This window comes from Oncorhynchus mykiss, chromosome 12, assembly GCF_057628025.1.
Source record: "Oncorhynchus mykiss isolate SJ-2025 chromosome 12, ASM5762802v1, whole genome shotgun sequence".
Classification (NCBI taxonomy): Eukaryota; Metazoa; Chordata; class Actinopteri; order Salmoniformes; family Salmonidae; genus Oncorhynchus; species Oncorhynchus mykiss.
In genome coordinates, this window is record NC_143033.1 from 65,973,500 (window position 1) to 66,000,953 (window position 27,454).

At 41.2% G+C, this 27,454-nt stretch overlaps 2 protein-coding genes and 1 long non-coding RNA gene across 4 annotated transcripts in view; 2 read left to right on the forward strand and 1 right to left on the reverse strand.

Moving 5' to 3' along the window:
- LOC149979257 (uncharacterized) overlaps positions 1–27,454 on the reverse strand; it is an 80,172-nt gene that overhangs the window by 36,843 nt on the left and 15,875 nt on the right. The window contains exons 3-4 of the long non-coding RNA XR_016485190.1: positions 23,862–23,979; positions 22,508–22,573 (exon numbers count right to left, since the gene is read on the reverse strand). This is a non-coding gene — a long non-coding RNA (uncharacterized LOC149979257). The remainder of the gene's footprint in view (positions 1–22,507; positions 22,574–23,861; positions 23,980–27,454) is intronic.
- Positions 933–3,106, forward strand: LOC149979259 (ferritin, middle subunit-like). 2 transcript variants are annotated; one of them, XM_090193013.1, is made up of 4 exons: positions 933–1,362; positions 1,737–1,883; positions 2,114–2,239; positions 2,750–3,106. In XM_090193013.1, the coding sequence occupies exons 1-4, from the start codon at positions 1,261–1,263 to the stop codon at positions 2,903–2,905; spliced, it is 531 nt and encodes a 176-aa protein (XP_090049139.1). In that variant the 5' UTR covers positions 933–1,260; the 3' UTR covers positions 2,906–3,106. The 2 variants fall into 2 exon arrangements, 1 of the variants encoding a protein (XP_090049139.1); XR_016485188.1 differs by having other exon boundaries at positions 1,036–1,362; positions 2,114–2,501; positions 2,538–3,106.
- On the forward strand, positions 10,407–12,282 carry LOC118936276 (ferritin, middle subunit). Its single transcript, XM_036938020.2, has 4 exons — positions 10,407–10,575; positions 10,956–11,102; positions 11,339–11,464; positions 11,918–12,282. The coding sequence occupies exons 1-4, from the start codon at positions 10,474–10,476 to the stop codon at positions 12,071–12,073; spliced, it is 531 nt and encodes a 176-aa protein (XP_036793915.2). The 5' UTR covers positions 10,407–10,473; the 3' UTR covers positions 12,074–12,282.

Below are 27,454 nucleotides of genomic sequence, written 5' to 3' on the forward strand. Positions count from 1 at the left end.
ATGTGAATGAGTGGGATCATCATTTATTTATATTTTTTATATATATTTTTATTTTTTTATTATGAACACAACAATACAAAATATATACAAAGAAGAGTACATAAACCTAACATATCAAGATTCCTTTTCAATTTGTTAAAATATTTTTATTTTATTTTTTTACTTCACCTTTATTTAACCAGGTAGGCCAGTTGAGAACAAGTTCTCATTTACAACTGCAACCTGGCCAAGATAAAGCAAAGCAGTGCGACACAAACAATAACACAGAGTTACACATGGAATAAACAAACGTACAGTCAATAACACAATAAAAAAAAAATCTATATACAGTTTGTGCAAATGAGGCAAGATTAGGGAGGTAGGGCAATAAATTGGCCGTAGTGGCGAAGTGATTACAATTTAGCAATTATACACTGGAGTGATAGATGTGCAGAAGATGAATCTGCAAGTAGAGATACTGGGGTGCAAAGGAGCAAAAAAATAAGTAACAATATGGGGATGAGGTAGTTGGATGGGCTACTTACAGATGGGCTTTGATTTGATTTGATTTTGATTTTGATTTGGCTATACAGGTGCAATGATATGTGACCTGCTCTGACAGCTGATGTTTAAAGTTAGTGAGGGAGATATGAGTCTCTTTATGGTGAATATTGCTTTTTTGTTTTTACATTTACTGATAATTTCAAAATAATATTTCAATTCTATCTTAAATAATGTGAAGAGGGGTTTGTTCTCTGCCCACTTCATTTCATGGATAAAGAATCTTCCATTAAAGATAAACAAATGAACAATGAAAGTTAAATCAGGGTCCATATCAAAAAGACTGGTTTGACAACAACATTATTTGGATTAAACAATTATTGAACAATGATGGCCAACTATACGATTATCAAGAATTCATGAGAACACACAATGTTACATTCACTCCTGAGGAATGGGATCGTCATCAAATGATCCGCATAGTTCCTGTTGAATTTCTAAAGGTGATTGGCTACGCTTTGTGAGGGTGGATTTCACTGACGCATTCCGTTTGGAACAATAAATAGAGCGAACAAGGCTCCTTCCAGTTCACAAGTCTGAGAAGACGCATGAAGAAGTTCTTGCTTCAACAGTGATTGAACGGAACTCCTCTGCCTTCGTCCCGCATTATAGAACATTTTGGATTGATAACATAACACTTACCTGAACTATAATAGTAAAATAGTCGAATAAACCCTATTTTTGTACCGTTACTTTAGATATTAAAGAAACTCTGCCAAAATGGAGTCTCAGATCCGCCAGAACTATCACCACGATTGCGAAGCTGCCATCAACCGGATGATCAACTTGGAGATGTTTGCCTCCTACACCTACACTTCAATGGTAAGGAGTCTACCAAGATGACCGTTTTGTTGAGCTACCTGTTATTATGCCTGGGCCTAAATTCCACTTTTCACCTGACTTTTCTGTAGCCAATCACCTCGACTCCGTTAAGTACATATTTGAGTTTTACTTGGCAAGGCTGTTAAGATCCTCCAGGTTGGTATAGCATTCAAGTGAATCCGGGAATCTATCCTACCTTGGTCAGAGCGCGTAACAACTCCTTGACAGGTTAATTGTCAGGTTACCAAGTAGACTACAGACTAGACTGATTCATGCATATATCATCAAGCTTAGTTGCCACAACAAGAACATAACGCCCAGTCACGTTCGGCACTTTTTTTTTCTTCTAACCACACTTTTGTTTGTCCACCCAGGCTTTCTATTTCTCCCGTGACGATGTGGCTCTGTCTGGCTTCGCGCATTTCTTCAAGGAGAACAGCGACGAGGAGCGAGAGCACGCCGACAAGCTACTCTCCTTCCAGAACAAGAGAGGTGGACGCATTTTACTCCAGGACATCAAGGTGAGCGCCTGAGCATCGAGGAACACATTTAGATTGTAGACTGATAGGAAATGTCTTGACTCCATGGAGTGTCCAGCGTTAAGTTGATATAGAGAACCTGTAGTCCTAAACATACTGCCTTTAACCACTGAACTGAAACGATGTGAGGGATGTAACTCTGTTCACTTTATCCTGACCTTAACGTCTGCTAGTAGTCCCTAACCCTCCTGTGTTCACTCTGGCCTGTGTAGAAGCCAGAACGTGATGAGTGGGGCAATGGGCTGGAGGCCATGCAGTGTGCTCTGCAGCTGGAGAAGAATGTGAACCAGGCCCTGCTGGACCTGCACAAGATTGCCTCTGGAAAGGTTGACCCCCATGTAAGTTATGGTGAAACCACACATCACATGTATGTATCACATAGAATACAGGTACTGTCCCAGGAGATGATCAGGTTGTTGTAGCTCTGATAACTAATGACATGATTGTGTGACCTGTTTCTTAACACGCACACAATAGTCCACAGATGCACACTACACACACACAATGCAGCTAATGCATAAGGGGTGGCAGGTCATCTAGTGGTTAGAGCTTTGGGCCAGTAACCAGAAGGTTGCTGGCTCGAATCCCTGAGCTGCCAAGGTAAAAATCTCTTCTGCCCCTGATTAACCCACCAAGGTAAAAATCTCTTCTGCCCCTGATTAACCCACTGTGCCACGTTAGGATGTCATTGTAAATAGGAATTTGTTATCTGACTTGTCTAGTTAAAAAATAAACTGCAGACACCTCATTATCTGCCCTTATGCCATTACCACCAGGCTCTTGTGTGTTACTCTATCTACAATAGTCTGTAGTCATTATCTTTTCTGACCTGTGTTATCCCTCTTTAGCTGTGTGACTTCCTGGAGACCCATTACCTGAATGAGCAGGTGGAGGCCATTAAGAAGCTGGGAGACCACATCACCAACCTCACCAAGATGGATGCTGTCAAAAACAAGATGGCAGAGTACCTGTTTGACAAGCACACCCTGGGAGGCCAGAGCTAAACCACTTCCATCCCCAGGCTACGGCCTCCAGCCTCAGACCAGGACTCCTGGCTTCTCTGATGGATCCTACTGGCTTTACATTTATAGGGGAGAGTGTTAAACTGGTGCAGTGCAACACAGCTGTAACATTGGTGTATCTGTTGACAACACTACTGTATTGGAGGCAAGGCTTCTTGTAAAACAATTAAAAATATCAGTTAAGTTTGTTGCTGTTTTCTAAGTGTTGACCTGTAGTAATGGATGTTGTATCAGTCTATTGAGGTTCTTTGCTCTTTTACTGAGCATCTTCATACCAGTGGTGAATACTGACAATTACCTGACTGAGGGTCATAACAATAGAAGTTTAACATGAGGTTTTATAAAGGATGTTACCTCTCACCACAGAGGGTGTCCTTTACCGTATCTTGTAATAGTGCCATATCAATTAAGGGCCCAGCTGTCAACTCTAGGTCCATAGGAGTGAAATGGGTAACTACAGTTGATATAGACCTTTAATCTGAGCATCACAAGTTTATTATTATACAGCCTAGAGGTCAATCAAACCCTTGCGTCCTGCTTGGTAATTCAGTTAGCAAGTTATGGTATATTTCTCTAGTGATGAATTTCGTCTCTTACTGACACAAAATACGTCTCTAATTCAGGTAATACCCAAAAGTTCCCCTACAGCAAACTATGAACTGAATACTCAAAATAGTAAATCTACAAGCCTCTTGTTCACCATAAGGGGCTTATTGGAGCTGTCATATGGTTGCAAAGCTACTGGTAATTTACTGAAGTCGTTCATTTTGGTAATTGACAGCCAAGCTTCACCTTAATACTTTTAACTGAAAATATTGCTAGACAATTTTTAAGGTGTCCATATAGTAAATGAGTTTCTAGCGGGTAGACCATTTCGTTAAAGGGGAAAATGGCCTAATGAGAAGTGTCTAATCAACAATGGCATTTTCAATAACTAAACTATTTCCTTTTCACAACTGCCGCCAACATTAACAACCTAGAAGTATTGACATGGTAAAATGGAGTACATTTAATTAAAGGATGATAATGGTGTTCACTGAGTTGATTTATATTGAGGGTAATGTTTTGCAGCTTTGTCATTCTATTTGAAAATATATTTTACATGTGAAATCCACACAGGGCCAGATATTTGTGATAATCTGACACCCAAGAAGGCTAATAGATGGCATCTGATTCATTTGCATTTTCCAACATTTGAATTTATGGATCCCTATTAGCTGCTGTCAAGGTATCAGTTACTGGGGCCTCCCGGGTGGCGCAGTGGTTAAGGGCGCTGTACTGGGTTCGCGCCCAGGCTCTGTCGTAACCGGCCGCGACCGGGAGGTCCGTGGGGCGACGCACAATTGGCCTAGCGTCGTCCGGTTTAGGGAGGGATTGGTCGGTAGGGATCTCTTTGTCTCATCGCGCACCAGCGACTCCTGTGGCGGGCCGGGCGCAGTGCGCGCTAGCCAAGGTTGCCAGGTGCACGGTGTAGCCTCCGACACATTGGTGCGGCTGGCTTCCGGGTTGGATGCGCGCTGTGTTAAGAAGCAGTACGGCTGGTTGGGTTGTGTATCGGAGGACGCATGACATTCAGCCTTCGTCTCTCCCGAGCCCATACGGGAGTTGTAGCAATGAGACAAGATAGTAGCTATTACAACAATTGGATACCACGAAATTGGGGAGAAAAAGGGGTAAAATATTTTTTTTTTAAATGTAGCAGTTACTCTTTATGGGGTCTAGCAAAATAAAGGCAGTTCTATACAATAACACTAACATTACATTAGATTTCACAACACATTAAGGGTTTGCCCTCAGGCCACTACTCTTCTACAACACAAAATGTATTGCATTTTTGAATTAATAATTGAGTAGCCCAGCATTCACATTCTATTCCATATTTTGAGCCATAGGCCTATCCAAGCCTTTACACATAATGTAGTTGGTCCAAAGTTGGCATCATCATCACTTTAATTGGATTGATAATGTATTTCTATCCCAGTTCACTTTCACTACAACAAAGTAATCAGCCTCTCTGTTTTCAGTTAGACTAACACAATACTTGTTTAATTTGATTCATTATAGAATCTTCACCTTATTAGAACATGATTTCCTTTACAACCATGTATGTATGTACGTATACATGTATACTTGTTATATTAATTGATAGTGCCATTAAAGTGTCATCAAGTCAGCAGCTTCTTGACATTGAGTGCCTCGACTCCTATTAAGTTAATTGAGTATCAGACATTTTGTGACATATTCTGGTCTAGTGGTAATGCTCCTGACTCTGGACCACACATGACCCTTGGTGGCATGGATTCAAACCCTGCCTACGCTTCATATCTGTATTCCTCTAACTTTCTGTCCCCCCCTCTCATTCATAACTTGATATCTCAATAAAGAGAGAGAAAATACTAATATATATAAAGAAATTAGTAATCTCCAGACCATGTACAACCCAAACATGGTGAAGGGAACATAAATAGAATAATGGGTTTTGACATTGGTGGTGACTTTCTGAACTGTTATAGTTAGACCAACAGTTTAAAGTAATACAGAAATATATTGGTATTTGAGTTCTGATTGACTAAATTGACAACATTTTCTGGAAATTTGTTGTATTTTCCCTTCAATTCACCAGAAACAACCATTCACAGCTATTTGTTAAAAAATGCCTTAGTAAGTTACACAGTATATGTAAGTTGCATAGTATAGTATATGTTCCTGCTGTTCTCTCCTTCTTCCCTTCTTCCTTTTCTTCAAATCTGGTATCAGCCGGTCTTCACCCATTCATCACCCCTCATGTCTGTTTCTGCAGTCACAAAACTCTGCCTTCTTCCACCATTGTCACTGTGATAACAGAACAGAACTACCTCAAGACCAGTGATGGTTGATAAATGAAGATAGTTAAACACAGGTCGTTTACCACTGTCTGCATTAGAAAGGGGCTCCTTAAGCAGACAACAATGCGATAGTGGTCTGCTTAGTTAATTGACTTTCATTGGGGGAAAAGAAGGAGTGGGCTGTCTTGCTTCCTCTTCCATCTCTGCTTGAGACTCCAGAATGCTGAGTCACAATGACAAGGCAGAAATACATTCAGGGCAGAGCCTGAGTCAGTCCATACTGTAGTAGAACCAACAGGAGTTTATGACAGGAATAAGAAGTGGCACAAATGTCCCTGGGGACAGGGGGGACATGCATTTTTGTCCCTTCCCCAGTTTTATCATTGGAATGTGATACAAAACGAGGCAACGGTGTGCTTTTGGACCATGCGGATCTCTCCGAGCTGTCGGGAAGGCTGTTCAACCCATCCAAAATATAAATATATATATGTCCCCCCCACAACTAAAACCAATGTTGCGCCCCTGGTAAAAAATAGTGGGAGGGAGCAATAGGGAGTGAGGATGAGGGGGAAAGATTACAGACTAAAAACACTGTGTCACCCTTCAGAACTTCAATAGAAATAGTTATGTAATGGTTAATCATTTACAGTATTACTTACGGTTTATAACTTTGTGCGGCTGGTCACATGATGGACCCGGTCATGACTTTAACAACTTAACACAGGTTCTCGGGGTTGAACATTACAGAAGAGATTTGCATAGAGAAATTAAGACAATTATTTGACTATTTCAATTTTAATCCTGTTTGCTCTTCTGCTAAAATATGGTCACTTAGAACAAACTGGAAGAGTAGACGTAACATAGTAAAAGTATATTCGGGAATACTCCAATTAGTATGATATATTTTGTATGGTATGTATTAATTTGTGGATGTCCATCATCAAATTGGTATTATAATAAACTAATGGTAATTCATACAATATGTTACGAATTGCAATTTTTATAATATGTTACGATTTGCTAAACATATGATATGTTACGAATTCCAATTTGTTGTGGCTAACTTTAGCTCGGTGGCTAGGTGCTAACGTTACCTAGGTGGCTAAAATTAGTTAGGCTAGGGGTTAAGGGTTAAGGTTACTTTAGGGCTAAGATAAGGTTAGGAGTTACGTTAAAGGGTTAGGGTTAGCTAACATGCTAAGTAGTTGCAAAGTAGCTAAAAAGTAGTAAATAGTTGCAAAGTTGATAATTAGCAAAAAAGCTGAAGTTGTCCGTGATGAGTTACAAGCAACTTTTGGGATGCTAGACGTTTGCGTTATATGCTCACCCAAACTTATACTTTAGGCATGACACATAATTTAGTCAAAAACTGATGTCCCTTTTCGCAAAAAAAAGAAGGAATGTCAAGTATGTCACAGCCCTTGTTGTAACACCGGTTTAAGCATGAGTCTACTGCCACTTCCAACAGTCTGAAGAGGCTTCGTCTCATTGTCTCCAAAACTTTGTTTCCACTCGTAATGAAAGCATTACGCTATAAAGTGAGGTTCAGCCTAGAACAGTTGATCAAAGTAACAGAAAGCAGGGCACATACTTCAAGGATTATCTATGTTGAAGACCCTTACCCACATTTGAAGCAGCTTCATAATTTTTCAACAAACAATGAACCTAGATAGTAGCTATGACAAACTGATAGATAGAGTCTGTTTTGGCTTACATTTGAGGAAAAAGGGGGCCCTGTTCTAAAACAATTGGAGTAGAGGCAATACCTTACATACTAGGCCAGGAAAGACCAGGGTCTGTATAAATCAGTGGAAGCTGGGGGGAGGAGCTTCCCCATCAATGTAATGTTATTCAATGTGATCTAAAAGGCAAAACTGTTCCTAAACCGGCATTCTTGCTCTGAGAGGCTTGATGCAAACTGCCCCAGAAGACCTCAGCTGTGTTCGAATACCCATACTAACATGCTGTATACTACATACTTAAGGAGCACATACTGCATACTATATACTATTAGTTCACAGGGCTCCCGAATGGCGCAGCGGTCTAAGGCACTGCATCTCAGTGCAAGCGGCGTCACTATAGTACTGCTGTAATTGAGGTATGATTGGGCCCAGTGTCGTCCGGGTTTGGCTGGAGTAGGCCGTCATTGAAAATAAGAATTTGTTCTTAAATTACTTGCCTAGTTAAATAAAGGTTACATTTTAATATACTGTAAAAGAACTGTAAACTTTTAGTTGAGCGTACTAGCGCTTCGACTGTCTACCGGAAGCTGATGCTGTTGCTATGCAACCTCTTGTTAGCTTGTTAGCATAACTAATTACTAGCTAGACATCATATGATTTCGGATGTGTCTGTAAATTTAATCTGGAGTGTCAGAGTGCCAGAGTACGCTCTGGGACTTCTTAAATTCAGAGCGTTGTCAGATTGTCCGTTTGCAAATCGAAAGCTTTTTGCTCTCTGGACGAGGAGTTGGGTTGACTCGAGCGTTCTGACCTCACAACGGCATTCAAGCACCCAAGCTAACTGGTTGACTTTGGCTAGCTTGCTAGTTATTTCCAGACACAAATGAGAGAACACCTCACTCTGACCATTTTACTCGCCCTGGCAGAGCTGGTTAGGCTGTTTTCATGTTATCCAGAGCATTGTTGACTGTAACTGTGGTGCTGGCAACAATTGAATTACTCTTTTAATTGAATTACCCTCAGATGAGAGTGCTCTGAAATCGAAGTAGAGAGCCAGAGTGAATTAACAATGTCCATTGAGAACGCACAATAACTATACCACTTAGCTAAGCCTGATGTCTTAATAGCCAACTAAATGTATGTTAGGTATTTAGCTAACATAAAGGTACATACTACTGCAATGATATGCTATGCGGTTCATAAGGATAGCGTAGCTAAAGAATTGTAATGCAACTTATTTGAAAATTCATTACATCGCTGAACATTTTCTTAACATTTGTCATAATTAGTTAAAGCAATGAAATTGTATCTGCTCTCATCTGACTTCGGCTGCATATTTTCCGCCCTTTTCTTAAAATCTGAAAACTTGTGTTGCCATGCCCGTTTTCTGAAGAATTGCATTATGGGCCCTGAAAGCACGGAAATAATGTCCACTGCTTATATACTTCGTATTTTGGCTAATTTAGTATGACATCTGGGAACTTTTGGCGTGCTAACTATATATATACTAGGACCAATAACCATACTACATACTCCACTTACATCACAAGTAGTATGGTTAGTGCGGTTAGTATCGAACACAGCTCTAGTTCTTATGAATACCAATGACGTTTCAACTACATGGCTGTATTGAGCAATAACCCAGCACCCTGAAAGCACCATGTCAACAGTTGTGGAAGATCAGGTCATGTGAACTGAAGTTGTTAGGAAGGTTACTTTATTACTGTAGTCTTTGATTTTCATTATCTGTAAAAAAGTTTTCCACTTCACAGTTTTAGCTTAATAACCTAAGTGTGGTTAGACGTATGTAGCTACTGATTTTGTGTAGTTATTTCTAGGCTAATGTAATCAACTGACATACCATTTGTCAAGTACAATATGTAATTTGAAACCGAAAGGTGTATCTTCAAATACCATTTCTACAAAAGCCAGCCTTTCTTTCTCTGTCCACTACTGTATTCCCATACCTCATATTGAAAAATGAGCTGATATAAAAAAAAAGTGTGATAAACCAGTTTTTCTTTTGGCTGCATTCTGGAAAAGGTAAACAATTAAGCTACATATGTTATTGAAACATGTGCTCTTAGAGAATGAAACAGAAGTTTACAGAACTGCATCTCAAAGTTCAATTCCTTTTATATCCTAAATCAAACGTAGACGTGGACTATTTCTAAATTAGTCTAATATTAGAATGAGTGTTCAAATTCTTCCCATTTTCTTCTAAGGATTTAACACACACACATTTTTCAACAATAACTTCTGTAGTTAGACCTGCACTGTAGCATTGCTTAAGCTTTTAGCTGATACTACTGCTTTAGTTGTTTCCAATAGAATGTTACTTTGTAATAAACAAAGTTGAAAAAAAAATAACAGTCCGAGATGAAGAGGTCAAGGCGAGAGATTTACTCTGCCCAAAATCTTTCCGCGTGAGATAAGCCCGTTTTCTTTCAAATTACTTGAGGATTATGATCGAATAGAAGTTTCGTAATATTTGTACTGATATATGTGGATGCATGTGGTATTCCGGAAACTTTGAGAAAAATGAAGTATATTTGTGCGTGGTGTTCACACACGTACCTGCCCTCTCATTGGTTGGAATGGTCCCACCTGATCTACCTGTCTTCATTCGTTGAACACATGTATTTCCATTGATAGAGTGGTCACTCGGCTCTCTTGTCAATATAATAAATCATCTTTGCTTTAGGTCATGTGTATGAGTGGGCTCGTCTTTAAATGACCCGCCTAGTTCCTGTTGAAATTCTAAAGGTGATTGGCTACGCTTTGTGAGGGTGGATTTCACTGACGCATTCCGTTTGGAACAATAAATAGAGCGAACAAGGTTCCTTCCAGTTCACAAGTCTGAGAAGACGCATGAAGAAGTTCTTGCTTCAACAGTGATTGAACGGAACTCCTCTGCCTTCGTCCCGCATTATAGAACATTAAGGGTTAATGACATAGCACTTACTTGAACTATAATAGCAAAATAGTTTAAGAAACTCTATTTTTGTACTTTTTATTTTGATATAAAAGAAAATCTGCCAAGATGGAGTCTCAGATCCGCCAGAACTATCACCACGATTGCGAAGCTGCCATCAACCGGATGATCAACTTGGAGATGTTTGCCTCCTACACCTACACTTCAATGGTAAGGAGTTTACCAAGATGACCGTGTTGTTGATCTACCTGTGTATTATGCCTGGTCCTAAATGGCTTTTTTCCACTTGATTTGTCTGTTGTCCTAGACAATTAATAGCCAAGAATCGCAACTCCGTGAAGTACATTTGAGTTTTACTTGGCAAGGCTATTAAGACCCTCCAGTTAGATATAGCATACAAATGTAGTTGGGAATCTATCCTACCTCTGTCAGAGCGCGTAACAACTCCTTGACAGGTTAAATGTCAGGTTACCAAGTAGACAACGGACTAGACTGATTCATCCCTATCATCAAGCTTAGTTGCCACATCAAGAACCGAATGCCGTCATGTTTATTTTTTTCTAACTACAATGTTTTGTTTATCCACCCAGGCTTTCTTTTTCTCCCGTGACGATGTGGCTCTGCGTGGCTTCGCGCATTTCTTCAAGGAGAACAGCGACGAGGAGCGGGAGCACGCCGAGAAGCTTCTCTCCTTCCAGAACAAGAGAGGTGGACGCATTTTACTCCAGGACATCAAGGTGAGCGCCTGAGCATCACACACATTTAGATTGTAGACTGATAGAGAATGTTTTTCCTCCATGGAGGAAAGTGTCTACGGAGTTTAGTTGCTCGAAGAGAACCTGGAGTAGTCCTAAACATACTGCCTCTAACCACTGAACTGAAACTGTGAGAGGGGTGTAACTCTTCACTTTATCTTAACCTTAACATCTGCTAGTAGTCATTAACACTTCTGTGTTCACTCTGTCCTGTATAGAAGCCAGAACGTGATGAGTGGGGCAATGGGCTGGAGGCCATGCAGTGTGCTCTGCAGCTGGAGAAGAATGTGAACCAGGCCCTGCTGGACCTGCACAAGATTGCCTCTGACAAGGTTGACCCCCATGTAAGTTATGGTGAACCCACACATCACATGCATGTATCACATAGAATACAGGTACTGTCCCAGGAGATGATCAGGTTGTTGTAGCTCTGATAACTAATGACACAGGATTGTTTGACCTGCTTCTTCACACGCACACAATAGTCCAGATGCTCACAATGCAGCTAATGCATAAGGGGCGGCAGGTTGTCTAGTGGTTAGAGATTTGGGCCTCTAACAAAGGTCAGCTCTGGGATTCAATCCAGCAACAAGGTAAAAATGTGTTCTGCCCCAGAACAAGGCAGTTAACCTATTGTTCCACATTAGGATGCCATTGTAAATAAGTGTTTGATAACGGACTTGTCTCGTTAAAAAATAGACACCTCATTATCTACACTTATGCCATTACCACTTGTGTGTTACTGTTACAATAGTCTGTAGTCATTCTCTTGTCTGACCTGTATTTTCCCTCTTTAGCTGTGTGACTTCCTGGAGACCCATTACCTGAATGAGCAGGTGGAGGCCATTAAGAAGCTGGGAGACCACATCACCAACCTCACCAAGATGGATGCTGTCAAAAACAAGATGGCAGAGTACCTGTTTGACAAGCACACCCTGGGAGGCCAGAGCTAAACCACTTCCATCCCCAGGCTACGGCCTCCAGCCTCAGACCAGGACTCCTGGCTTCTCTGATAGATCCTACTGGCTTTGCTTTTATAGGGATGGGAGAGTGTTAAACTGGTGAATTGCAACACTGCTGTGACATTGATCTTTCTGTTGACAACACTACTGTATTTTGGAGGCAAGGCTTCTTGTAAAACAATTAAAAAAATATCACTGAAGTTAGTTGCGGTTTTCTAAGTGTTGACCTGTAATGGATGTTGTATCAGTCTATTCCGGTTCATTGCTCTTTTACTGAGCATCTTCATACCAGTAAATACTGACAATTGTAGACTAGTGGCTGAGGGTCATAACAATAGAAGTTTAACCTGAGTTTTATAAAGGATGTTACCTCTCACCAGAGGTTGTCCTTTACCGTACCTTGTAATAGTGCCATGTCAATTAAGGACCCAGCTGTCAACTCCAGTGCCGTAGGAGTGCAATTGTTACCTACAGTTGATGTAGACCTTTACTCTGCATCACAAGTTTATTAGACAGCCTAGAGGTCAATCAACCGTTAGCCAGCTTTTATGGCACATTTCTCTAGTGATGGGAAGTTCGGCTCTGACTGACAAGTCTTTACTCATTGTATTTATTTCAGTTGGTAATCTCCAATAGTTCCCCTAACGTAAACTATGAACTGAATACGCAAAAGGAATGATTCTACAAGCCTCTCGTTAAGGGGCTTATTGGAGCGGTCATATGGTTGCAACGCTACTGTTACGTTACTGAACGCTGTCATTTTGGTAATTGACAGGCAAGCCAAACTTTAATTCTTGAACTGAAAAAGATTGTTTTCAAGATATAGTAAAGGAGTTTCAGATGGCTAGACCACTTGGTTAAAGGGGAAGATGGCCTAATGAAAACGGTCTAATCAGCAATGGCATTTTCAATTACTCTTCAACTTTATTCTTTATACAACCAAGTATTGACATGGTAAAATTGAGTACATTTGTATGGTATTGACTATATTGGTTTATATTTAGGGTACAGTTTCACAGCTTTGTCATTCTATTTGAAAACATTTTACACAAAGCCACAGAGGGCCAGAGATTTGTAATCTGATGTACCCAAAAAGGCCACTAGATGGCATCTGATTAAATTGCATATTCCTTAATTTTCCAACATTTGTAATTATGGATCCCTATTAGCTGCTGTCAAGGCAGCAGTTACTCTTCATGGGGTCTGTCAAAATAAAGGCAGTTCTATACAATAAAACTAACCTTACATTAAACATTAACGGTTCCCTCTCAGGCCACTACTCTACCACATATCTACAACAAAAAATCTGTGTGTGCATCTATAGTGAATATGTAATTGTGTTTTTATGGTTTTAAATATGACTTTACTACTTGCATGAGTTACTTGATGTGGAATAGCAGCCATGTCATGGCTCTCTGTTGTACTGTGCACCTCCCATAGTATGTCCTGGACTTGGGAACTGTGAAGAGACCTGGTGGTATGTCAAATCAAATTTATTTTATATAGCCCTTCGTACATCAGCTGATATCTCAAAGTGCTGTACAGAAACCCAGCCTAAAACCCCAAACAGCAAGCAATGCAGGTGTAGAAGCACAGTGGCTAGGAAAAACTCCCTAGAAAGGCCAAAACCTAGGAAGAAACCTAGAGAGGAACCAGACTATGTGGGGTGGCCAGTCCTCTTCTGGCTGTGCTGGGTGGAGATTATAACAGAACATGGCCAAGATGTTCAAATGTTCATAAATGACCAGCATGGTCGAATAATAAGGAAGAACAGTTGAAACTGGAGCAGCAGCACAGCTAGGTGGACTGGGGACAGCAAGGAGTCATGTCAGGTAGTCCTGGGGCATGGTCCTAGGGCTCAGGTCCTCCGAGAGAGAGAAAGAAAGAGAGAAGGAGAGAATTAGAGAACGCACACTTAGATTCACACAGGACACCGAATAGGACAGGAGAAGTACTCCAGATATAACAAACTGACCCTAGCCCCCCGACACATAAATACTGGAGGCTGAGACAGGAGGGGTCAGGAGACACTGTGGCCCCATCCGAGGACACCCCCGGACAGGGCCAAACAGGAAGGATATAACCCCACCCACTTTGCCAAAGCACAGCCCCCACACCACTAGAGGGATATCTTCAACCACCAACTTACCATCCTGAGACAAGGCTGAGTATAGCCCACAAAGACCTCCGCCACGGCACAACCCAAGGGGGTGGGGGCTAACCCAGACAGGATGACCACATCAGTGAATCAACCCACTCAGGTGACGCACCCCCTCCAGGGACGGCATGAGAGAACCCCAGTAAGCCAGTGACCCAGCCCCTGTAACAGGGTTAGAGGCAGAGAATCCCAGTGGAAAGAGGGGAACTGGCCAGGCAGAGACAGCAAGGGCGGTTCGTTGCTCCAGAGCCTTTCCGTTCACCTTCCCACTCCTGGGCCAGACTACACTCAATCATATGACCCACTGAAAAGATGAGTCTTCAGTAGAGACTTAAAGGTTGAGACCGAGTTTGCGTCTCTGACATGGGTAGGCAGACCGTTCCATAAAAATGGAGCTCTATAGGAGAAAGCCCTGCCTCCAGATGTTTGCTTAGAAATTCTAGGGACAATTAGGAGGCCTGCGTCTTGTGAACGTAGCGTACGTGTAGGTATGTACGGCAGGACCAAATCAGAGAGATAGGTAGGAGCAAGCCCATGTAATGCTTTGTAGGTTAGCAGTAAAACCTTGAAATCAGCCCTTGCTTTGACAGGGAGCCAGTGTAGAGAGGCTAGCACTGGAGTAATATGATCACATTTTTTGGTTCTAGTCAGGATTCTAGCAGCCGTATTTAGCACTAACTGAAGTTTATTTAGTGCTTTATCCGGGTAGCCGGAAAGTGGAGCATTGCAGTAGTCTAACCTAGAAGTGACAAAAGCATGGATTAATTTTTCTGCATCATTTTTGGACAGAAAGTTTCTGATTTTTGCAATGTTATGTAGATGGAAAAAAGCTGTCCTTGAAATGGTCTTGATATGTTCTTCAAAAGAGAGATCAGGGTCCAGAGTAACGCCGAGGTCCTTCACAGTTTTATTTGAGACGACTGTACAACCATTAAGATTAACTGTCAGATTCAACTGAAGATCTCTTTGTTTCTTGGGACCTAGAACAAGCATCTCTGTTTTGTCCGAGTTTAAAAGTAGAAAGTTTGCAGCCATCCACTTCCTTATGTCTGAAACACATTGTTACGGATACAGGTATCCTGTGTGTGTATCCTGTGTGTGTGTGTTTCTTTTCTCTCCTTCTCCCCTCACAGGTGAAAATCATTACTCCCCAATCAGTCAACAATCAATCATCAATCTGAAGACACACCTCCTCCTGTTTCCTACCCTATCACAGTTCCTTCCCCATGGTTTAAAAACCCCATCATTTGTTTGCTCTGGAGCTCAATCTCTTTGTAAATGCCATGTTTGTAGATCTCTGTTCTTCATAGATTTCAGGAGCTCAATCTCTTTGTAAATGCCATGTTTGTAGATCTGTTTTTCGACTCTCTCTCTCTTTGTGTCTTAAACCTCTCTTTTGTTGGAGCACCTCCAAATCACTATGTCATCTCCTGTGAGTATTGTTTTGGTTATGGTGTTTGTCTGTTGCTGGTGGGAAAAGGGGGAAACCAAGACAAGTCGCCCATGGGCATACACTACCCGTAGGTGAACTTTGTTAAATACACTAGTTAGAACTGGGCGGACCACCCACTGTATTTTTGGTTAGTTAGCTGTTAAAGTAGGCTAGTCTAGCTTAGGGGTGTTTTTGCATATTTGTTTCTTTCCTTGGGTCCAGCTCAGCCCCTTTTCCTGCTCCCTCCATTACCGTGTGTTTATAAATAAACCCTGAGTTTGAAGGTATTATTTCAGTTGTCGTGGTTATTTCGTTCACACTTTGTCACAACTATAATTTGCATGAGATGTTACGGGTCTCATTACCACCCCCCCCCCTAGACTGTCGGGCCAAAAGGGATTCTTAACACACATGCTTCTAGCAAGGGCAATTTTGGGGCTTCACCATGTTTCATTGAAATGTACAGCTGTGTCATCCGCATAGCAGTGAAAGTTAACATTATGTTTTCGAATAACATCCCCAAGAGGTAAAATATATAGTGAAAACAATAGTGGTCCTAAAACGGAACCTTGAGGAACACCGAAATTTACAGTTGATTTGTCAGAGGACAAACCATTCACAGAGACAAACTGATATCTTTCCGACATAAGATCTAAACCAGGCCAGAACTTGTCCGTGTAGACCAATTTGGGTTTCCAATCTCTCCAAAAGAATGTGGTGATTGATGGTATCAAAAGCAGCACTAAGGTCTAGGAGCACGAGGACAGATGCCATTAAAATGTAATTTACCACCTTCACAAGTGCCGTCTCAGTGCTATGATGGGGTCTAAAACCAGACTGAAGCATTTCGTATACATTGTTTGTCTTCAGGAAGGCAGTGAGTTGTTGCGCAACAGCCTTTTCTAAAATTTGAGAGGAATGGAAGATTCGATATAGGCCGATTAGTGTTTTTTATATTTTCTGGGTCAAGGTATGGCTTTTTCAAGAGAGGCTTTATTTCTACCACTTAGTGAGTTTGGTACACATCCGGTGGATAGAGACGTTTATTATGTTCAACATAGGAGGGCCAAGCACAGGAAGCAGCTCTTTCAGTAGTTTAGTTGGAATAGGGTCCAGTATGCAGCTTGAAGGTTTAGAGGCCATGATTATTTTCATCATTGTGTCAAGAGATCTAGTACTAAAACACTTGAGCGTCTCTCTTGATCCTAGGTCCTGGCAGAGTTGTGCAGACTCAGGACAACTGAGCTTTGAAGGAATACGCAGATTTAAGGAGGAGTCCGTAATTTGCTTTCTAATAATCAATCTTTTCCTCAAAGAAGTTCATGAATTTATCACTGCTAAAGTGAAAGTAATCCTCTCTTGGGGAATGCTGCTTTTTAGTTAGCTTTGCGACAGTATCAAAAAGGAATTTCGGATTGTTCTTATTTTCCTCAATTAAGTTAGAAAAATAGGATGATCGAGCAGCAGTAGGGGCTCTTCGGTACTGCACAGTACTGTCTTTCCAAGCTAGTCGGAAGACTTCCAGTTTGGTGTGGCGCCATTTCCGTTCCAATTTTCTGGAAGCTTGCTTCAGAGTTCGGGTATTTTCTGTGTACCAGGGAGCTAGTTTCTTATGAGAAATGTTTTTAGTTTAGGGGTGCAACTGCATCTAGGGTATTGCGCAAGGTTAAATTGAGTTCCTCAGTTAGGTGGTTAACTGATTTTTGTCCTGGCGTCCTTGGGTAGACAGAGAATCTGGAAGGACATCAAGGAATCTTTGTGTTGTCTGTGAATTTATAGCACGACTTTTGATGATCCTTGGTTGGGGTCTGAGCAGATTATTTGTTGCAATTGCAAACGTAATAAAATGGTGGTCCGATAGTCCAGGATTATGAGGAAAAACATTAAGATCCACAACATTTATTTCATGGGACAAAACTAGGTCCAGTGTGTGACAGTGAGTGGGTCCAGAGACATGTTGGACAAAATGTTAGTTAAAATGTAAATGTTAGCAACACCTCCGCCTTTGCAGGATGCATGGGGGATATGGCCACTAGTGTAGCCAGGAGGTGAGGCCTCATTTAACACAGTAAATTCATCAGGCTTAAGCCATGTTTCAGTCAGGCCAATCACATCAAGATTATGATCAGTGATTAGTTCATTGACTATAATTGCCTTTGAAGTAAGGGATCTAACATTAAGTAGCCCTATTTTCAGATGTGAGGTATCATGATCTCTTTCAATAATGACAGGAATGGAGGTGGTCTTTATCCTAGTGAGATTGCTAAGGCGAACACCGCCATGTTTAGTTTTGCCCAACCTAGGTCGAGGCACAGACACGGTCTCAATGGTGATAGCTGAGCTGACTACACTGACTGTGCTAGTGGCAGACTCCACTATGCTGGCAGGCTGGCTAACAGCCTGCTGCCTGGCCTGCACCCTATTTCATTGTGGAGCTAGAGGAGTTAGAGCCCTGTATGTTGGTAGATAAAATGAGAGCACCCCTCCAGCTAGGATGGAGTCTGTCACTCCTCAGCAGGTCAGGCTTGGTCCTGTTTGTGGGTGAGTCCCAGAAAGAGGGCCAATTATCTACAAATTCTATCTTTTGGGAGGGGCAGAAAACAGTTTTCAACCAGCGATTGAGTTGTGAGACTCTGCTGTAAAGCTCATCACTCCCCCTAACTGGGAGGGGGCCAGAGACAATTACTCGATGCCGACACATCTTTCTAGCTGATTTACACGCAGAAGCTATGTTGCGCTTGGTGATCTCTGACTGTTTCATCCTTGGTGCCGACGTGGATAACAATATCTCTATACTCTACACTCGCCAGTTTTAGCTTTAGCCAGCACCATCTTCAGATTAGCCTTAACGTCGGTAGCCCTGCCCCCCGGTAAACAGTGTATGATCGCTGGATGATTCGTTTTAAGTCTAATACTGCGGGTAATGGAGTCGCCAATGACTAGAGTTTTCAATTTGTCAGAGCTAATGGTGGGAAGCTTCGGCGTCTCAGACCCCGTAACGGGAGGAGTAGAGACCAGAGAAGACTCGGCCTCTGACTCCGACCCGCTGCTTAATGGGGAAAACCGGTTGAAAGTTTCTGTCGGCTGAATGAGCGACACCGGTTGAGCGTTCCTACAGCATTTCCTTCCAGAAACCGTGAGAAAGTTGTCCGGCTGCGGGGACTGTGCCAGGGGATTTATACTACTATCTGTACTTACTGGTGGCACAGACGCTGTTTCATCCTTTCCTACACTGAAATTACCCTTGCCTAGCGATTGCGTCTGAAGCTGGGCTTGTAGCACAGCTATCCTCGCCGTAAGGCGAGTACAGCGACTGCAATTAGAAGGCATCATGTTAATGTTACTACTTAGCTTCGGCTGTTGGAGGTCCTGACGAATCGTGTCCAGATAAAGCTTCCGGAGGGAAAAAGTTGAGGAAAAAATATATATATATATATATAAACGGTAATTAAAAAGTAAAAACCGTAAATTTGTCAGGTAGCAAAACAGGTTGGCAACAAAACACACAGCAACTCGAAAACAAGTCTGCAAGTTGTGACCGGAAATGACGTCTTGTAGCTCTCTGTGTACATTTAAGGGTGAGCCGTGCTGGCCAGTTCTGGGCCAATTGTAATTTTCCTAAGTCCTTTTTTGTGGCACCTGAGCACATGACTGGACAGTAGTCCAGGTGCAACAAAACAAGGGCCTGTAGAACCTACCTTGTTGATAGCGTTGTTAAGAAGGCAGAGCAGTGCTTTATTATGGACAAATCTATCCCCATCTTAGCTATTGTTGTATCAATATGTTTTTACCATTTCAGAAGTTTATTCTCAACTTGCTACATTTCCACATTATCAATTACAAGATTTGGTTGAGGTTCAGGGTTTAGTGTTATTTTATGTCCCAAATACAATGCCTTTAGTTTTTGAAATTCATGTATTTAGGACTAACTTATTTCTTGCCACCCATTCTGAAAATGACTGCAGCTCTTAAGTGTTGCAGTGATTTCACCTGCTCTGGTAGCTGATGTGTGTAGTGTTGAGTCACAGACACAAGGGCTTCACTCAGCACCAGTGCAAGTCATGAGTAAAGATTGAAAAAGTAAGGGGCCTAGACAGCTGCTCTGGGGAATGCCTGACTCTTCCTAGATTATGTTGGAGAGGATTCCATTAAAGAACACCCTCTGTGTTCTGTTAGACAGGTAGCTCTAGATCCACAATATAGCAGGGGATGTAAAGCCATAACACTTACACTTTTTCCAGCAGCAGATTATGATCAATGATGTCAAAAGCTGCAGAGAAGTGCTTTATTTATTTTTAATCTTTGTTTATTTAACTAGGCTAACTAAGTCGGTTAAGAACAAATTCTTATTTACAATGACGGCCTAACAAAAGGCAAAAGGCCTTTCACGACAAGAGAGACAACACTACATAAAAAGAGACCAAAGACAACAACATAGCATGGTAAGCAGTAACAGGAGTCCGTTGTAACAGATATAGGCCTACATTATTCAGTGTACATACATCCTTGGCTGAGTACCAGTGGAAAGTTTAGGACAGTCAAGTCAGCAATAGTCTATGTTGATAGCAACAAGATCATGTTTTGAGTTTATGATCTTGCTCACTGGTTCTCAAACCTAGTCCTGGGGATCCAAACAAGTGCACAATTTTGTTTTTACCCTAGCACTACACAGCTGATTAAAATTATCAACTCATCAAAAGGCTTTGATGATTTGAATCAGCTGTGTAGTGCTTGGCAAAAAAACTAAAATGTGTACCCCTTTGGGTCCCCAGACCAGGATTGAGAACCACTGATCTAGCTAATGATTAGCACACTGGGGTAAATGTAGATGGGCATCCCCATGCAACCCCATAATATAGGTTGTCATGCTTATTGCTAAATAACACACCTGCCTGATAACATGGACCGATATGGTATTTGGCATTTGTTTTTAGTAATTGCAGCTTAAGGTGGCAATACCAGTTCTTGAGTGTAAGGGGGAAATGACTTTTTCACACAGGTGTTGCGTAACTTGGTTAATTAAATAAATAAAATAAGTATCTTTTTTTTGTGTTATTTGTAAACTCATGTTCCCTTTATCTAATATTAGGTTTTGGTTGAAGATCTGATAACATTCAGTATCAAAAATATGCAAAAATAGAGAACATCAGAAAGGGGGAAATACTTTTGTACGGCACTGTATATATACATTGAGTGTATAAAACATCAAGAAGAACTTCCTAATACTGAGTTGCAAACTCCCCTTTTTCCCTCAGAACAACCTCAATGTGTTGGGGCAAGGACTCGATCTACAGGGTGTCGAAAGCATTTGCAAGGGATGCTGGTTCATGTTGAATCCAATGCTTCCCACAGTTGTGTTAAATTGGCTGTATGTCCCTATGTGAGTTTGATCATTCTTGATACACACGGGAAACTATTGAGTGTGAAAAACCAAGGGGTTTGGTGGTGATATTCTAAACTATTAGATAGACCAACAGTTTAAAGTAATATTGACAAATATTGTTACTTGAGTTGTGATTGGGGTATATTGGCCAAATGATCAGGAAAGTTTTTGGTGTATTTTCCCTCCAAAATTCATCAGAAACAACCATATTACAGCTATTTGTTTAAAATGCTTTTAGTAAGTTACATAGTATGTTACTGCTGTTCTCTACTTCTTCCCTTTTTTCCCTAGTCTCAGGACGTTTCACACTCATCACCGCTCAAGTCTGTTTCAATAGTCATGAGACCTAGTCTCCTTCCACCATTGTCATGGTGATAGTGGGGTACTCCATAGACACCAATGCGATAGCGGTCTGCATAGTCCTTGACATCCATTGAAACAGAACCATTGAGGGAGTGTACATCTTGCGTCCTCTTCCTTCTCTGTTTGGGTCTCCAGAATGCTGAGTCACAATGACAAGGCAGAAATACAACCAGGGCAGAGCCTGAGTCAGTCCATACTGTAGTACAACCAACGGGAGGTTATGACAGGAGGAAGAGTGGGGAGGAGGGAGAGAAATAGGAATAGAGGGGGATGGGGAAAGGGTACAGACTAAAAACGCCTTGTCACCCTTCAGAAGTGTTCTGTAACGGTTAATCATTTATAGTATTACTATCACTTCTGTTTATAACTTTAACTTAAGAACATTCTTAGTTAGTACGATTCATTTGTAATGCTAAGAGATGCATAAAAATGTACAGGGTGGGTACCTGGAGGAAAAAAGGGGAGGGTCATGCTTTTTCAATTTCAGTCAAGAGGAGGGTTTACTATTTTTTAAATCTAGTGCAGGGGAGGTTCATGTAATTGGAAATTCTCTGTTGGGCGTGAAATATGAAGTGTGCCTATAGGTTATTTAGCGTGGTCTCAATCAAATGATTCATAGCCTATAGGCTACAGGCTACGAAGTGCATCCTCGGAGATGCACAAAGTAAGGTTATATTTCTAAGATAGCTGCTGGGATAGCGTAAATAAAACTAGACTGCATTACACACTGCAACGGATTTTCCAACCCTGAGGCCTTTCTATGCCCTTGCTGATCAAAACCTTATTTTTTGCTGCCTAACCAATGCTGTGCTGTGTAGGTCTACAGTGGCAGTTCAAGAGGAGAGTCAAAGAATTCCTCAGAAAATTATTTTTAATTAGGCCTCGTCCAAAAAATGCAATATCTTGCGCGTAGACTAGCCTATAGCCTATGTTCTGTTCAGTTTGAGAAGGAGAGCATTTGAGGACCAGAGGTCAACTTTGATAGCTTGCTACTACTATAATTGATTTGAAGAAAAACAATATGTTTCTTGCCCATGCTGTATTTATCCAAGTTATTGACATCACAATATCCAGATTTTAGTTACTTACATTGTGGTGCTGAAACTTGAAGCAGCAGTCGCGGCACAATCAATTGGAGATGGACAGCTGATAGTGCTGAAAATAGGCATAAAAGAGTAGGAATAATTCATTTAAACCGTCTTCATTTAATTAGACTTTACTAACAGCAAGAGGGCTTTGTGTTGGAGCCTATTTCTTCCTATTTAAGAAACAAGAGGTAGCTCTACCTGTTTGACAGACAGAATTGGGCTATAGGCTGCTATATCCATAGATTTGTCGTTCAATTCCTCCACCCACCATGCACTCTTTAAATAGCCTCCCTCCAAGTCAGTGAAGGACTGTTAAGTTAAAACCAGTACTGGAATTGAGGGGGTATGAGAGGGTATGCCATAGGCTAACCTTTTATTGAAGAAAATGTCAAAAAGAAAATGGCTACCATAAAACAGATCCGATTACATACAGTGATCTATAACAGCACTTTGGTCCGTTATGCTTTATGCAAAAAACAACTTGAAAATACCCTGGAAAGACATGACTTCGATCCATATGGGAATGTCATTGTTTAGTTTCTTTGACATTCAGAGTCTGAGCTACAATCTCCTATAGTGGAGGAGGCAAACAATATAATTGGCTTGAGAAGTAATCTAATTCTGTCACTTTCCATTGATTAAGCTATTTACTTTCTGTACAACAGATGTTTAAACCCAGACAGCTTTTAGGGAAACCCTTGTGACCTTCTGTTGTTAAAGAAGAGTAGCCATCTGTTAAATCTAACATTTTTTCTGCGTCGGTAGGCCTACTGTCTGGGGTGGAAAGGTAGGCCTAACTTTTGAAAGAAAGTACCATAGTCAGATTCCTAACAGGGACAGATTCGTTGGAAACAAGACACACTGATTTGGCATTGGAGAAATATGATAAGATCACTGGTGGGTTAAACTCCCCCCCCCCCCCCCCCTTTTTCGATAAAGACATTAATGTGTGAAGTAGGATGAATGTAGTCAATATAACTATTTGTTCAGCACTTTTGAAACGTACAGCGATAGAATTAAGAACATGGGCCGTTCTTACAGTATTCTCCCTGTGCACCAAGTCAGAACCGTAGGATAAACAAAGGGAGCATATAAGCAGACAATGAAAGCTCTTAAAATATTTGTTTATGACATTTCTCTAAAACTGGCTTTAGGCTACATGTGCACCACCAAGTGAGAACAGTAGGCTAAGTTATGAGGGGGAAAAGGACCCAATTATTTGAGTAAGGGACATGGGCTACTAACAGTTTACTACACAGCATACACTTGGTATTACTTTATTAGCTACAGTATGTATATCTCCCTGGCATATTACATAATTTATGCAGCAGCATACAACGCCTTTCTGGACTCACCTGTTTGTGCTGTGTTCACATGAACAGGAAGGTTGCGCGGCAGTCCTTCGTGGGCAAATTCTGTCATCAAAGTCTGGCATCCTCTGGATTTATGGTGCTTTCAATACAACTGGAAACTCTACAAAATAAACAAGGTTGAATCATGAAGTCGGTGATCTTCAGGTCGGAGCTCTAGAAAGATGCCTGAGTTCCCGACATGGAATTCCAAGTTGGATGACCATTCAAAACGTTTTTTTCCCAGTCTGAGCTTTCTGAGTTCCCAGTTGTCTTGAACTCACTGAAGTCTGAGATCTCCCAGTTCAAAGTTTCTAGTTGTTTTGAACTCAGCCATTGGCATGGCCAATGTTGAATGTTTATCCTTTTAAGCTTAGAAAAGTGAACCTTAACCCCAGACTTGGACCACAAACCAACTCCACTGAACAGTAGTCTAGTGATTGCTTTGCAATGCTTGCAGTCAGCCACTGATTCCTTCCAAACCACCCATTGTTGAATTTGTGATTACCAATTTGATGTGCAAGGTTTATGTCCAATGGCCGATTAGCACCGATACGTTTTATCTATAATTTCTCTTCAGAATTCCCTTCATTTGACAAGGAATGAAAAGGATTTTCCAGTAGATTGTCAACTTAAATCATGATGATGACCGCTAGCTTGCTAACTAAGATTTTGAAAGTTTGATGTTGACATGATCAGTCCAATCAAAGCTACGGTAGATATAACGTGATTTGACATGATTTTTTATCTTAGATGGGCACTTCTTATGTAACTACATGGCAGCACCCAAGGGGGTTGAATTTCCGAGCTTTCCCCATACATTTTTCTTTGACGTAGTGTCCCCATGAGTGTCAGAACACAAGTAGAGAACATTACCAATCCCTACGCTCTGTATATTCTTGCTGCCCCACCACCACAGAAAGCACTGAGCTAGGTGGAAACACCTGCATTTTGGAGGTGCCTTACTCAAGAAAGCAAAAGAAGAGACAATGTTTGTATGTGGTTTTATTAACTTAATTATTTGTATTTTATTTTTTGTACATTGTTTGCAAACTGATATGTGACACGTATTGCCACAATAACATGCAAAACAGGTGAGGCTCAAACAAAGCTAAACATGAAAAACAAAGCTGCCCTGAATGACAGGTCATCACTGGATAAGATGAACACATAGGGCTATCTCCATGTCCATTCTTAGCCTCTAATTTGAGTAATTTGTGTAGTATTAAAAAATATTCTGCTAATATGTAAAATTCCGTAGAGTTGCATTAATTGTTTATAATGGCACATTTTTCTGCAAATACGATGATAGACTCATGCAATGCTTTTACTATGAATTAGATCTTTCCACCCTTACTCTTGTCCATAGGGGTCTGTGAACACACAACCTTCTGCCCTGCAGACCTGTGCACTATCAAAATTCCTGCATTGCCATGTAATGCTGACAGGACGAAGAACAGTTTCTAAAACGGCTTATCTAAGGCTCTGGTGTCTCCAAGAGGTGAGGTTAATCTGTTATCCACTTTGTTTTAAAAATTGTTGGGGCATGAGGAGTGTCACTTGTTTTTTTCTCAAGCGTTCAGGGAAGGTTTAGGTCAAATATAATTTGCTGAAGGCAGAGACATCCATTTTAATTTCAGAGATGTCCGATTATCTCTGTGTAACCCTTATTATAAATAACGTTCACTCCTGAAGTTGACCCTTCTGCTAAAACAAGGTCACTTTGAATGAGTGAGGGTTTCAGCTGACTAACAACACTTCATAAGGTTGCTGCTGACGAGCAACAGTTGAGGTGACAGCAAGTACAGGAACATTTGTCCTTTTGTGAGACTATGAAAATGACTCAAAATCTCAATCCTCCTGATCTGAATCATGGATTACTATCTCTCCTAAGCATGACGCATTCTTTAGTCAAAAACTAACAATTTCCGCAAAGAAAAAGAACGCAAGGTATCTCACAGGCCTTTTGCAACACTGGTTATAATTAAAAAATGTATAATAATAAACCTAGATAGTAGCTATGACTTATAGAGCCGGTTTTGGGTTACATACTTGAAAAAAGGGGATTGTGTTCTCAAACATCTGGATTGGCATACTAGGCCATGACAGACTAGGGATCGTTTAAATGTTTCAAGTCTGTTGTCAGAATAAGAGTGCTGATATAGGATCCGGCCCTCCATGTCCATGTAATCGTATATACAGTGCCTTGCGAAAGTATTCGGCCCCCTTGAACTTTGCGACCTTTTGCCACATTTCAGGCTTCAAACATAAAGATATAAAACTGTATTTTTTTGTGAAGAATCAACAACAAGTGGGACACACTCATGAAGTGGAACAACATTTATTAGATATTTCAAACTTCTTTAACAAATCAAAAACTGAAAAATTGGGCGTGCAAAATTATTCAGCCCCTTTACTTTCAGTGCAGCAAACGCTCTCCAGAAGTTCAGTGAGGATCTCTGAATGATCCAATGTTGACCTAAATGACTAATGATGATAAATACAATCCACCTGTGTGTAATCAAGTCTCCGTATAAATGCACCTGCACTGTGATAGTCTCAGAGGTCCGTTAAAAGCGCAGAGAGCATCATGAAGAACAAGGAACACACCAGGCAGGTCCGAGATACTGTTGTGAAGAAGTTTAAAGCCGGATTTGGATACAAAAAGATTTCCCAAGCTTTAAACATCCCAAGGAGCACTGTGCAAGCGATAATATTGAAATGGAAGGAGTATCAAACCACTGCAAATCTACCAAGACCTGGCCGTCCCTCTAAACTTTCAGCTCATACAAGGAGAAGACTGATCAGAGATGCAGCCAAGAGGCCCATGATCACTCTGGATGAACTGCAGAGATCTACAGCTGAGGTGGGAGACTCTGTCCATAGGACAACAATCAGTCGTATATTGCACAAATCTGGCCTTTATGGAAGAGTGGCAAGAAGAAAGTCATTTCTTAAAGATATCCATAAAACGTGTCGTTTAAAGTTTGCCACAAGCCACCTGGGAGACACACCAAACATGTGGAAGAAGGTGCTCTGGTCAGATGAAACCAAAATTGAACTTTTTGGCAACAATGCAAAACGTTATGTTTGGCGTAAAAGCAACACAGCTCATCACCTTGAACACACCATCCCCGCTGTCAAACATGGTGGTGGCAGCATCATGGTTTGGGCCTGCTTTTCTTCAGCAGGGACAGGGAAGATGGTTAAAATTGATGGGAAGATGGATGGAGCCAAATACAGGACCATTCTGGAAGAAAACCTGATGGAGTCTGCAAAAGACCTGAGACTGGGACGGAGATTTGTCTTCCAACAAGACAATGATCCAAAACATAAAGCAAAATCTACAATGGAATGGTTCAAAAATAAACATATCCAGGTGTTAGAATGACCAAGTCAAAGTCCAGACCTGAATCCAATCGAGAATCTGTGGAAAGAACTGAAAACTGCTGTTCACAAATGCTCTCCATCCAACCTCACTGAGCTCGAGCTGTTTTGCAAGGAGGAATGGGAAAAAATGTCAGTCTCTCGATGTGCAAAACTGATAGAGACATACCCCAAGCGACTTACAGCTGTAATCGCAGCAAAAGGTGGCGCTA

Coding starts and splice junctions, on each gene's coding strand:
- LOC149979259 (XM_090193013.1), top strand. CDS start 1,261: ATGGAGTCTCAGATCCGCCAGAACTATCACCACGATTGCGAAGCTGCC. Junction 1,363..1,736: donor CCTACACCTACACTTCAATG/GTAAGGAGTCTA, acceptor TTGTCCACCCAG/GCTTTCTATTTCTCCCGTGA. Junction 2,240..2,749: donor CTGGAAAGGTTGACCCCCAT/GTAAGTTATGGT, acceptor ATCCCTCTTTAG/CTGTGTGACTTCCTGGAGAC.
- LOC118936276 (XM_036938020.2), top strand. CDS start 10,474: ATGGAGTCTCAGATCCGCCAGAACTATCACCACGATTGCGAAGCTGCC. Junction 10,576..10,955: donor CCTACACCTACACTTCAATG/GTAAGGAGTTTA, acceptor TTATCCACCCAG/GCTTTCTTTTTCTCCCGTGA. Junction 11,465..11,917: donor CTGACAAGGTTGACCCCCAT/GTAAGTTATGGT, acceptor TTCCCTCTTTAG/CTGTGTGACTTCCTGGAGAC.